General features: G+C 37.2%; 1 protein-coding gene across 2 annotated transcripts in view; it reads left to right on the top strand.

The window, feature by feature from the left end:
• Positions 1 to 14,183, top strand: part of LOC108968813 — a 156,146-nt gene that overhangs the window by 35,044 nt on the left and 106,919 nt on the right. For both annotated transcript variants that reach the window (XM_018933082.1, XM_018933081.1), the window contains exon 2: positions 9,410 to 10,428. In XM_018933082.1, coding sequence (XP_018788627.1) covers positions 10,394 to 10,428 — 35 coding nt within the window. In that variant the 5' untranslated portion in view covers positions 9,410 to 10,393. The remainder of the gene's footprint in view (positions 1 to 9,409; positions 10,429 to 14,183) is intronic.

Here is a 14,183-nt window from a genome sequence, read left to right as displayed (position 1 = left end):
ATACTCCCATGAACGAATGTACTATTTATACCAAATTTTCGATAACTCTAGTTTATTGTAGTGTTTACTTCGAATGCCAAGAACTTAGACAGATTTTATGATTTACAAAATTTTCGAATTAACTTGAGTTAAGGTGTGATTTTGGTGTTTAACACTGAGGCTTAACGTGTAACACTGAGTAATGAGCTGAAAGTCGTTGGTTCAATCTTAAAACTTCCTGAATTTAAGATATATTCGCATCTCTCGGCTCACTACTATATATCCCTTAATAGTGTTTTAATGGTGGAAATAGCTCTTCAACTTTATCGACTTACAAGTTTCGTTAGGAGTAACTTTTTTGAGATTTGGAAAAGAGTAAATATATTGTATATGTATTCTTTACCCACAATATTTTTTCTAAATTTCAGGAGTTATCTTTCAAATACTTGAATAGCTAACATTAACCTTCAACAATACCGACATGAAGTGATGAAGTCTTTGAAGAGTTTAAGCAATAATACAACAATAATCGATCCCTCTGTACTAAAAAGATTGAACAGGTTTGCCATATTTTATATAATTCTAATAGGCAGGTACCTGCAAAAAATTTTATGTCAAAAAATGTTAACCGAAATATTTTTATCGAGTTTCGGTACCCAATATGACGCTGAACTGCAAATTTCTGGAACACAACTCGTATTGGATATTTCATCTATTTTTGAAATCCGCGTCATTTCGCCAAATTGTAAATAATCATGCAAGTTTGAAAAACGTAATGAACTTTTAACTTTTGGTAATAAAAATTTTGTATACTGCGTGATAACGTTATGTACTTTAAATAAATTAAGCATGTATTGACTACAAATTAAGAGAATATTTAGATTGAAAAAAGCCAAATTTTAGTGAAATAGCAGTTACCGAATTCCGGTTCAAAATATTACTGACAAATCGACTACCTTTAAAACAACTGTAACAATAACAAAAAATTTTAATAAATAGTATGAATACCGTATTTAGGTACTGACTGCCGAATCCAGGTGCAAAATATATATATAACTTAAAAGAATACTACCTTTAAAAACAACCATAATAACAAAAAATTAAGAATTTAACGAAATAGTATGAGTACCGTGTTCAGGTACTGACTACCGAATTTCGGTACAAAATAAAATATATTTCTCAAAAATAAATATATTTGAAAACAACAAAAAAATAATAAGAAATAGAGTAACTAACGTATTTAGGTACCGACTACCGAATTCAGGTACAAAACATAATATATTATTTAAAAATCTACTACCTTTAAATACAACAAAAATTTAGCGAAATATCATGAGTACCGTATTTAGGTACTGACTACCGAATTCCGGTACAAATATATTTATCTTTAAAAATAACCATAACAACAAAAATCTGGAATCATACACCTTCATCACTTTTTGCTTTCCCAACCATTTCAGTCAAATTAATAGTAATTTCAGCATGTACCATAATTTAAAAGTGCTTTATGGACACCAATTTAAGGCTGTTAAAACTAGAATTTATAGCACATACTAAGCCATGACTCATTCCTCATGCCTCAAATTCATTCAACCATATCCCACATATACAAAGAGGGTCGCACTATATGATTTTTATAGAAAAACTACCCACCCTAATGTGCAAACATAACTTCGCTTGTAACTTTACCACTCGCACATCTGTTTGCACGCTTTTTTTTTATATGCCTCTTCATTTGTTTTATTGTGCTCCCTTGTGACTATGTTCACCGGCTTGTACATAGTTGAGCAAATAGTGATAACAGCGAGCGCAGAAAGCGCAACAACTGCAGTTGCAAGTGGCAAGTGGTGAAAGAGTTTGCGCAATGCCGTTGACGCGACGTCAACAAAACCAACAAACACACATGCAGTAACGGCAGCAGTTAGCAGACAACGTTAGCCGACACACATATGTACAAGTATGTATCTATATTCGGTACTCCCGAGTGCTATTGTAACATATTTTTACACACATACATACAGACATTCAGACATTTGCGCACCGACGTGCATTTGTATTGTTGCCATACATCTGTAAATAGTCGTTTATTGTGTTCTCCCTTGACGCTGGATAATTGCATGCGCGGTGGGGCATATCGAATGTTGTTGCATGTTTCCGTTAAATGAACGGCAGCAACAAACAACCAGCAAAGCGAGAGTCCAAAGTGGCATTTAAAACCAAATGCGGAACAACGACAACATTGCCGTTGCAAAGAACACAAGGGAGGCGAGACGGCGACAGACGCTGCTCTTCGCCATATGGACAATGAATTCTAAAACAACACCAACAAATATTGGAAGTTGGAAGAGTCAAACGCTGCAGCGAAATGCCAGCAAACAAAATAGTCAAGTAAACAAACAGTGAACCAACTGACTCAGTTCACCTTTAGGCCGCCGTTACTGGCGGTGAGCGTTTGCCACCACTGCACTCCGCACCTGTGCTCACTTAGCGCCTCTGCCACATTGCCGTTTTGCTTTTTACAATTTAGAATGAACGCTATGCGCCTCTACTTTTGGGAAATTATGCGCCAAGTGTACACTACCGGCTTACATATATATGTACGTAGTTACCCACCAGGAAAAATAGTTGTTTGCATATAATTTCGTCACTTTCTGACCCGATCTTTGTCTATACTGGACACTGGTGTGTTTATAAGTATGAAATTGTAGCGATTAGTTTCAATTGAGCCTTGTTCCAACCCTTTCCATTATTTACGTCTCAAAAGTCCTAAAACCCTCAACATGCTTAAAATTTCATACTCCTGGAATATTTGCTATGAAAGTGGCAATAAAGTTACTGCACCGAAGTGCAGGTTCTTTTACGGTGGTAAGCATTAACTCCGAAAATAGAGCGGCAGTACCAGCGTTGAACTTTTTGTGCGCTCAAAGATAGGCTACATTATTATAAGCTCATAGCGGAATCTCTAGAAATTGCACAACCGATGTGCTAGCAAGAGAGGGCACCGTTACTCCACGCTACGAAATGGGATAGAGTTGGATTTCGGTTGTCATCTTGCGTTCTAGCACTGGACCTATAGACCTCATCTTGGCTGCGGAACAGCATTAACCCAACTACGAGAGGCTTCTAACCTAGAATACCAAAGAACGTTCCACTCAAGTAATTTAGTGGAATATTATAAACTTCATCTTGTTGCAATCGTAGGAGCCCTTACCTAGACGTACATGGTGTAAGGCTCAAAATCCAAACGGATGCAAACTGTCAAAGTTGTATGGAAAGTTGTATGTGAGCTGGAAACATCCAATCCCTTTCAGCTCCATTGTCCAGCTTTTGTAAGGCTGTGGTTGAAACGGTAATAAAACCACAGGCGAAGCAGGAGACGTAGCCGAAACGGTTATTAGCTACTGCAGAAAATTCGTAATCGACTCAAAGCGCTTCGTTAATTTAGAGGGTCTACATGATCACTTTTATAGGAGTTATAGGTACCACAAACGCCCGGCTTTAAACCGTTTGGTGAGATTGGACCTTTCAACCTAACCTAACCATACTCCTAGAAAGAAAAATTATTGCAATGGTAGTTATAGGAAATTTTCAGATTATGAACGCGTTAGGAGTGCCCAACTGATGTCATGTTTGAAGAAAGATTCTTGTGCAATTGTAAAATTTGCATAAAATTAAGCAAACGTTTAGGTATTTGAAGTCTAATCATTCTAATTTACTCCCAAGTCAAGGTATAAACTTACCTACTACTTATATTTTACATAACAAGCTTGCCCATTCTTCTTGATGAGAGTCATATACTTTTAAATTGAGAGTCGTACTCTATTTAATATAATTTTAATTGTACGCTACGAAGCGTGGTCCGAAACTGTGTGTTATTAAAATAAAACGTTGCGTACCAGAAAATCACTCGGAAATTCGAAAGGGTTTGTCAAGAAGTATCCTTCTTTAAAAAAATGTATATCTCACCTACGGACTCAATGAGTTCAAATGACGTTGTCGCATATTTCCTCTTTTCTCGTTATAAATGGTTTCAGATTTCTGCCTTTTTTCTAGTTTTTGCGCTATACTCCTTCTTGAACATAACCCTAAATGTAGGCAATCTTTGAATGGAATATAGAAAAATTGGCCAGATACGTTAATTAATTAAATTTAGCCGCTATTTGGGAGTATAACGCATCAAAGCGACCTTAAATATAGACAACAGATTTTTTTTACAGATTTTATAGGGCCTTTTTAATAGCCAAATAAAAAAACATTGCCTACATTTAGGCGTACAATAATTTGGACTTCATTGCAAACTGTGTTTCTCATGCAAAGTTGTGAAAGTCAATTTGTTAAAGCAAATTTAGTTATAATATTTTTATGAACATACATATATTTAAATCAGAAATAGGTGGCAATACCGCAAAATAATAGAAATCACATTTTTTAAGCGAATGGGTTTTTTAATTCTACTAATATTTTCAGTTTCTACTTTCTATTATTTGGTTTTATGTTAGAGTGGAAACATTATTCTCTCTTTCAGTGAAGTTTCTAAGACAGCACTGAGACATTTGCAATAACTTTTTATGAGAACTGGTACTATATTCGATTTAAAAAATATTTTCTATTTAAAATCAAGGTGGCAACTCTGTAACAGATATTTTTATAGAATATTGTTGATATTAATATGACTATTAACAAGATTTTTAATATTAAAGTCACGCGGCAACTTTAGAACAGATATTTAGTAAAGCTGGTTTCGAACTTCCGTTAAACTCTTGATTACAGAACTAGTTTGGTATAATATTTACTATATTTCCAACATTTGAACATTACTAGTCAGGTGGCAACTCTACACAATATGTAATCATTGCATAGTGTCGAAAATTCGGAAATATTAAATCTGTTATGTGTAAACGACATGGCTCTTAGACTAGTTTCAAACTATTCATTTCCATTCTAGTTCAAAGTAATCCGTGTTCGCATAAACCCGGACTACATATGTAGAAAACAACTATATACTTTCACGTACAAAAATACCAATTACATATGTGTGAGTCTAGCTGATTCTGACAATGGTATTTCAAATGCTTTATTCCAACTCATTTACTCATTTATAGTCCATGGAGGAGTCGGAGTCCGAGCCGGCATGTACACTTACGAACAAAAGTGTATAAACATATGTATGTAGATATATTCGTATATAAGTTGTATTTTTTCTATGTTCTCACTCGCATTACGTTCGTTATCTCCGTGCTGTGGCTACATAAATTACAATTCCACGATGGCAACTCTTCCACGGCGTGTTTATGAAATTATAGTTGCCGAGATTGAAATGCTGAGGTGCCCATTAAAATCTGGTTTACTCAGCTGGGAGCGTTGGTTGGCCGGTAAACGTGTATTCGTGTTCGCTGGTCCCGGTGAGTGGGTGGTGGCGTTGATGTTGATGCTTTGGTTCGCTTTTTGGTTCAGAATGCGAGTGAAAAACCAAAACACTTGCCCGGAAATGCTGCACTTTGCATTTGAGATAGGCTTGGAATTAACAGCGTTACGCTTACTTGGTTTTCCCATTGTCTTTTCAATTATGGCGGTTTTCTGTGGCAAAGTGGTCATTAGGCGGCGGAAAGTTTTTTGAGATGTGTCTTTTTCTAGCAAATCGCCTATGCAGTTCTTAAAGTAACTTGGCGGTTTCAGTGAATTTATGCTGTGAAAGCTTAAATTTGAAATTGTATGCCCGGAGAATAGCACTCAAATTGTAGACATTTGCTTGTCCTATTTCATGGATATTAAAACAGCGCTAAGTTCCCTTAGTATTGTACTTAAAAATATGGTAAGAGGTCAGGTCAAGTCATATACGTGCGTCGAAGAATTTGGATAATTATATATTTTTTTTTTTAGATTGATAGTACGGTCAGTCACATTTATGTCAAATTTCATGTCAAAATATTCATTAGTGTTTGAGATACGGTGTCGTTTTGTGAGCTGCTAAAAGTGAGTTTTTCGTTTTTAGCGATGTCGAAATTTGTTGAGCAAAGAATTTGCATTAAAYGATCATTTCGCCAAAAACTCAACCCATATCGTTCCACAACCACCGTATTCACCTGATCTGGCGCCCTGCGATTTCCGGCTGTTCACCAAGCTCAAAAGGCCGCTCCGGGGACACCGTTTTTATACGATATTCAAGCCGCAGCAAAGACGGAACTGAAGGCCATCCCGGAAATTGATACTACAACCTGTGTTTCGAAGCTTGGAACATCCGTTAGCATAATGTACTACATCTAGTGGGGATTACTTTGAAGGGGATGAAATTAATTTGGAAGAATAAACAAAGAATTTTGAAAATAAATACAATATCACCTTATTTTTGGGGCACAGTAGTACTTCAAATGAAAACTACTCATGTGTGTCAGAATTTAAAAAGCATTATTCGAAGTTCGAAAACCAAATCCTAAAGTTTTTGGCTCTCTACAAAATTTATATAAGAAGGAGAAAAAGAATTGTATACATACATATGAATTACTTCGAAGTTCCACGAAGTATAAAGACTTCGAACAAGACTACAGATGTTCTCATGGAGCTTCACATATAGCTCGTCTGTACGATCTCTTTTTGAAACCGTCTGTGTAAATTTTTTCCGTCTCCTTGACAATCTTTCATACCCTTAAGGCATTCCATCTCACCCTGATTCGTCTGTCATCCCTTGCGGAAATTTCATTGTTTATCGGGTTTAGCGACGTGCGTATTTCCTGTACTGACTCGACAGATATAGCGGGTGACACTTCTGACTTTCAGGTCACTAAAACCCCCACCCCCCTAAGGAACCGTCGCCCACCTTGAAACCGCGTTTGCATTATTTTATAGGGGCGTTCTGTTTCTCTCATTGAGAAACTTATATCTGCGCACCTGTCCCAGTACGTCCAGGTCACTCTATTTTCGGCGTAGTAAAATTGCTACATATTTCTAAATAATCCCACAGTTTTTTAGCTTTCCAGTATTGGCCCAACCAGGAGCCACGGCGGTGAGTTTCCGTTTATAGAATGTCTGTTCCTCGTCGTTTTCTGTCGCGTCGTTATATAAGCATGTCATCTTTTCGACTTTAACCAATTTATATATTTTGTGTGAGAAGTCGACTTCTACAAAATTGCGACTTGTTCATAAGTTTAAATCTCTTATAAGTCTGGCCATCCAACACCGCGATACTGATTATTCCATATTCATTGTCATGCGAGTATCGTGTCTTTTTTTATTCGGTCAATTGCGCTCTTCTTATTTCCATCTTATTTCATTAGATCTCACATCTCTTTTTTCTTTCGTGCGCTAGGAGGTCAATGGGAACATGACCCCTTAACCTTCACGACCAATATTGCGTCACCTGACACAGTACCGTAAGATACTGTAACTCTGGCAATTAGTCTGCTAAGATAAGAGATAATTTTCGCTGTCTTTCCTGCAACGTGCTGGATTTGTACCCAGAAGGTTAATCTGTCGTCCAATCTTACGCCTAAGTTGTTAATCACAGCTTTCTGTGTCCTTAAAAAATCGTTGGTCGTTTGCATGCTTATTACGAGGAGAACGTGCTTGTTTCATCAGCAATAGTAGATTTATTTTTTTTATAGCGAGCTGAAGATTATGAATGCTTTCAAGTTTTAGTATTCCGTCATAACTAATCCTGTGGAAGACTGGGCTGAAAATGGACCCTTATGCTGCTCCAGAATGATTTGGATGACTATAAAGTGAAGTTGTTCAAGATAGTAGGTACTCTAAAGATATCAACCGAACGTGAATGTCATAACAGTCACGAATATCCGAGTGAACTACACACGATGAACCCGCTCCAAAGCGTGCAATTGCGCAACCGTCCACTGGCAAGGTTATGGTGCCTGTATTTTAGATTGCACCTTGAATAACTTTTAATGACTACCTTGAAAAAGGAAGGATCTGTTTCGAGACAATATATGTAGGATGGGCTTCCAATTGCTCCCTTATTCTACGTAATCTCTAGAACTGGTCCCCAACGACTTTTTCATGTTCCCACATCTCAACAGAATACTCGCTGGGGTTTTCGTCAAATGAGAGGTGATCGAAAAATTGGAGCCTATTTTGAAACAAAGGATAACTCTTACTACAAAAATGGGATGGAAAAGTTGGAGGGTCGTTATAATCAGTGAAGGAGATATGTTGAATAAAAAAAGAATTTTGCTAAAGTAATGTGTTTTTCTTTGATAGATTGGAGACTTTCCAAATGACCAGTTAATGGATTGCTATAAAACGCTTTGAAACGGCAGTTTAAGTGGTTTTTGGCTGGTCCTTCGACATTTTTATGTCTGGCAACAATCCTAATTACGTAATAGTTCCGATACCTTAACTTTTTTGACCACCGAAGAACGTTCTCTTCGTGTGCGAACCACTTTTAACAAGTTCGCTCAGTTAGTTGTGTAAAAATCTGCCGAATCGAAGACGTATATTGTTCTATTCAATTAGTATAGCTTCAGCTGTTTCAATTTAATAAATTATGGCGTGAAATAGAGATTTAACTTACCATATTTTGTAGACACTGTACTACGACGAATATTATACGATAAAGTAGAGCTGCAAAAACTTATTTGTGTTTTCATTTATAAAGAAAGCGAGCTAAGTTTATTTTCCATTGCTTTCATGACCGAGTGAAATTGAAGCAATGAGTCTATTCTGAGAGCTCAAATATCACTCATCACTATTAACTAGTAATATGGCATGAATATAAGTATGTACATATGTATTTCAAAAAGAGCTTCAATGACATTTTTATTGGACCGAGTGTACACCATCCAATACATACGTAGTACATATGTACACATTATACTATCACTAATGAGAATAGAGAATATAAACACGTTATAGCAGCCTTCAAAAGCAACCCAGCGCCGAGAAACCCAACTCAGCGAAAAATATATATAAAAAAAAAAAAAAAATTAAAAGAAAATAATTGAAATGCTGAAAGTTTATCATTAAACAAAGTTGAATTGTTGAAAATGAAATAAAGCCATCTTTGCTGCAGCGCAAAGTAATGAAAGAGATGCCACGTAATTAATTTGAGCGCGCGCACACAAGAGAGATTCGCACATCATCATTTCGGTGTTTATGTTGGCATAAACACTTCATTTACAGATGGCGTATGAAAAGAAAGAAATAAATGAGTGAGTGAGTGTGTGTATGCCTGCCTGCCTGCTTTTTGAAAAATATCGAATTTCCCACAATAAATCACAGCGCAGAGCAAACGCGTTGTGTTGACTGCCAGCCATGCCGCACAACACTGCGTGCGCCTTTTGCGCTTTCTTCCTCTCTCTCTGTCATCAGCAGTTTCGATTACACTCTGCAAAAGCAAAAAAATACAAAAAATAATATGTGAATTCTTCTGGTTTGAATTTTCTTCTTATGCTTCCTCTTCTTCTTCTTGTGTTATTTACAGAGTCACTACAAACGCGACGCAGCGCGGAGGCGCATCTACTACTGCAACAAGACACGACGCGCCTGGCCGCTTGGGAGGCGCAAAAAGACACAAACAAGTGTTTTTAAGCGCGCGCGTAGCCAAGAAAGCCAACGAAATACGAGTCCGTATAACCAAATAAAGACGCAGTCAAAATATATAACACTGCGAAAGCAAAAAAAAAAAGCTTACAATAATAAGCAAATAAATCGCATGAAGCGCGCCTACCGACCGCATACCGCTACCAATACACAATTGGTTTTTGCTGAATTCGATACTGTGAGGATAGCTAGCGCGTGCGTGAGTGCGCGTATACTTGCGGCAAACGCCCCACTCTCCAAACGCGGTTGAGCGCGGGCGCGTTAATCACGCGCAAACACATGAAACTCAACTAAAGTAATTTGTACTTGAAAATCGCGCAAGTGAAATCCGTGAAATTGAATTCGTGCCTATCAGCGGAAAGATGCTGGAGCGGTGACGCGCGAAAAGCAATCGCGAGTGTTGAGAATGAAAACAGTTGAACTCACCGCCAACAGATACAACAGCGGCTGCGGCTGTGGCTGTTATTAAGAAAAACAAATTTCATAATTCGCCTTGTGGCTAGCGCTTATTGCAACGAAGAACAGCAGCGCAGCCCATTAGACGCGGCGGAAATTTAGTAGCAAAACAATTTTTCCACTTCTTTTTGGTGTTGTTAGCCCTTTTGCGCTCACTATTCGATCGCGCGCGCACACAACGAAAAATCGGAAAGCTATAAAAACAAAAACCAAAACGAAAAAAAGAAAAAAAAAAAACGAAACGAAATCTTTATAAAAAAGCATAGAAATTGAGAGAATTGAATTGGTAGCGGCGCATAATTGCCTGAAACGGCCGACTCGACCGGAAAATCAAGCAGGCACTGAGGCGTACAGCAGCCCTAGCAGTAGCGTCAGCACCAGCAGCGTTAGTAGCGTTAGCTCCAGCACGATGTTGGCCGGCATAAGGAAGCGTCTGGCGCGCAAGTAAGTACCCTATGCAATTCTAATGTACAAACGCACACATACATACACATATACAGCGTTAGACATAATCAGATTTTATACATTTGGCGTTCATAATTACATTTGCTGCTCTGGGAAATCCATTAACGGGCCGCCAAGTAAGCATAATAACACAAAATTAAAGGAAATGAATTAGCACTAAGTTTATAACCTCGGTTGCATTTAAATGGTGGCAAGTGCAGCGCCCTTTAGGTAGAAACAAATTTAGATTTCATTTTTTGTACGCAAAATTATGTAAGAAATAGAGTCTCCAGCATGAATTAAGCCAATTTTATAACCCTTTACTTATGTAAACCGTATTCCAGTGGGTCATTTTTGTATTGACCGTAAAAAATGCTAGTCCGAAGTTGCAAGGTCTGGGCTATGAGGCCGTTAGACAAAAGCTCCCAACCGCTGTTTATTGCAATAGCTTTTAAACGATCTTGTAATGGAAAAATATTGCCTCGTTTCTAGTCGCAAATTTCGGGCGTTTTTCAGCAATGACTCGTTTAAATTTCTTTATTTATTGTCTGTAGCATTCCCCATTAATTATTTCTCCCGGCCGCAGATGCTCATACTATAGCACAACCTTCACCAATCACCTCAGCACTATTTGAGCGTCAAGGATATTTGGCTGGATGGCCAGTTTTCACATATTATTTTTTGTGTTAACGATTGTCGTAATGGATCCATTTTTATCACCATCCGATACAAAATCTACTTCTTTGGAAGTCTTCGTCTTCCTTTGCTGCCACCGACCGGTATTGAATTGAAAAAATTCAAGGCTGGAGTGTTCCTTCTATCCGGGCAACATGACAAAGAGGTGGTCTGTGTCGACCTTCCTTTCACTTTCTTTTCCAAGTTTTGGAGCATGGCTCGGTAAGACTTTCTATGCGATATTAAGCAGGCTTAACCCACGGTAATTGGCGCAGATTGCAGGATCTCTTTTTTTGTGAATTGGGCAGAGCACACTTAGGATCCGATGGCCGAGCATGCTTCCATCCGACCTTATCTTGTAAAGAAGCTTATGCATGCACCTTGTCAGTAGTTAGGAAAAACAATATTGTTTCTTTTGAAAATCTTTTCATCTGTGAAAATTCGTTTTTTAATCATTTTTATTTCCTTATTCTCAAGAAAACAGAAACTTACTACTTCACTTAGTAGGAGTATTACTCATACCAACGAATATTAGACTTCATCAATATTTAGCTACATACATACATATGTTGAGGAATGAAAAATGTCAATATACTTATTGTCCTTCGCTGAACTTCACCTGAAAAGCGTACATGAACTTTCAGTGGCTATACTAAGATCTTTCTTTCTTTCTTCATGCTGAAAGCTACTTATACTTGTAGTGTACAGATGTACATAGGTGGTCTCAAATAGCACAGTAGTCTATAAGTAGAGCTCATTCGAACACCAATACTACTTACCTTCTTTGAAACTATATGCATTAGCAGAAATCTTGTTCAACCAATTTCTACGAGACGATTAAGTTACTGGAAGTCCTATTTGACGACTCTCTTAGTGTCAAATAATAAAGCTATATGTCCCACCATGTTAGGTCCTACCAGGAACTTAGCCTTCTGTCAATTAACTTACTGGTATTTGGATGTAAAATTTCCTCTGAACTATTCACTATATTTATATACTCTCTTAGAAGCTTATTATCAAGCTGTATATTATATGCACATTGGCTAAGAAATTTTAGCGATTAGCAAAGCGATGACTTTAACAGTCCAAGCATCAATCATCACCTAACTAACCTAAGGCCTATATATGATCTTTAAATATCTGTCGTTTCAGCATATTTTTTTTTTCAAAATATTCCTTAGCCGTCGCTAGAGATCTCGACGAAGTTTTCTTTCCGTCGCCACCATGTCGATTTTACGTTTGTACGCCTGATTTTCTCAGAACATAAACTGGGAAAACAACAGTATTCATCAAATTTATTGGGGGAATATTTTCCGCCACTACAATAATAATAACTATTATTGTTATGAAAGTAGCTGTGTAGGGTGTCTGTCTAACGACGTACAGGGCATTGTGGAACCACTTCTTTGAACTTGAAGTTCTTCAGTACAGAAATTTTTATCTGTGCAACCTTTGTAACATTGTCAAGAAACCCTCGATCGATAGTTGCATTTATTTTCCTGCAAAAACCTTGCATTCACATGAAACGTGGTTTATTGACTCCTTTTCTACTACCTACTGCCAGCCTCTACAATAGTCCTTATGTATAATATATAGTGTCTACCAATTAAGCGGTGACTTGTTAAAACTCCTACTACGGATACAGTTCTTATGTCATTATTATCGAATTTTAATAGTCGGCATGTGGGGCCATATTCACAGCATGCTTGCTGAGTAAGTGAAAGATTTACTCCACCGATTCTCAGCTACAGTAAATATAAATTCCCTCTTTTGCGGAGCCTAATTGTAGAGTGGCGCCTGCTTTGACTAGTTCATCTGTTTTACAAATATCATGGACAACACTTTGCCCTGGAACCCATTGCAGGTTTATCGTAAAATAGGATGTCAGATCCAGTAAGAGTTCAAGGCATACTTTCAGTATCTTTGACGAAACACTAAGAGACTTTAGTGATTTGAAAGCCACTTGGCTATCTGTATAATGAAAATATTTCTTGTGGTGAGCACCCTCCTTATTGGAAGACTTTCTTTAACTGCTGTGATATCCGATAGAAAGACAATCTGTCTTAGAACGATGGCGATTTTGGTATCTAATTTTGCTGCAAAGAGACTATCTCCTCCTCGTCTCTTTCCCACCATTTTTTTGGCAGGTAAGTCAATGTTGAAGACCGAATTTAATTTCAATTCTATAGGATTCCGAAAATCCGTGGTATTGGGTAATCGGGAACTCTTTGTATGCTTTTTACATTTTCATGAAAAAGGTTTACATTCCATTTGGTATCGTGGTCTTTTCAGAAATAAAGTTTAGATTTTGAAATGAAATCCCGGAAGGCTTCAAGAATCCTTTAAGCCGTTCAAAGTCTGAACTCACTTGAAATCTGAAAGTTCAAGCAGCGCTGCACTAAATTCGTCCAGTGAAATGAAATGAAGCGAGCTCAAACCAATTAGCATCTACTTCATTTACAAATATTACCGTTTCACGGTATTTTTGCGGAAAGCAATTAAAATTCAAATTAATGTAATTAAAGCATAACTGTAAGCGCAAATATTCGCCAAAAAAGAGAGGAATGTATATGGCATATCACTATTGCCTTTGGGAAGACGATTATGCGATTGTATGGCGCAGGCGTGTCTATAAATAAAACAAAAGCCGAAACACACACATACATATGTGTGTATATGACACAGGTCTACATATAAAATGGAATTATTAGCACGTGTCCTCATAGCTGTGCTCGTTACGACTTATTTGATTTATTTTGAGCATATAACTGTAAACATTGCCTTCAACCTACACGTAATAAATGTGTAAAGCTCACACCCATTAAGTGTATGTTTGTAATATTTGAATGTAACCGTACTTCAATATATGTACACACAGATATCCTTTAGAGCCTGTAGGGCCTGTAGGAATAATATACAGAATTTCGAAGCTATTTTATATTTGAAAAAAAAAAAAAATCACTTTATTTATGTTTTCTCATAATTTCTAAACACATGGCAATCCTTTAAAATATACCCTTTTTTCTTTAGTTTCCAAACATCTGGCAAGCCTTTAAAAATTATATTTCACAACATTTGTC

This window comes from Bactrocera latifrons, unplaced genomic scaffold, assembly GCF_001853355.1.
Source record: "Bactrocera latifrons isolate USDA-ARS-PBARC rearing strain unplaced genomic scaffold, ASM185335v1 scaffold_23, whole genome shotgun sequence".
In the NCBI taxonomy this organism is placed as follows: Eukaryota; Metazoa; Arthropoda; class Insecta; order Diptera; family Tephritidae; genus Bactrocera; species Bactrocera latifrons.
This window is presented reverse-complemented; position numbering and strand designations above follow the sequence as displayed.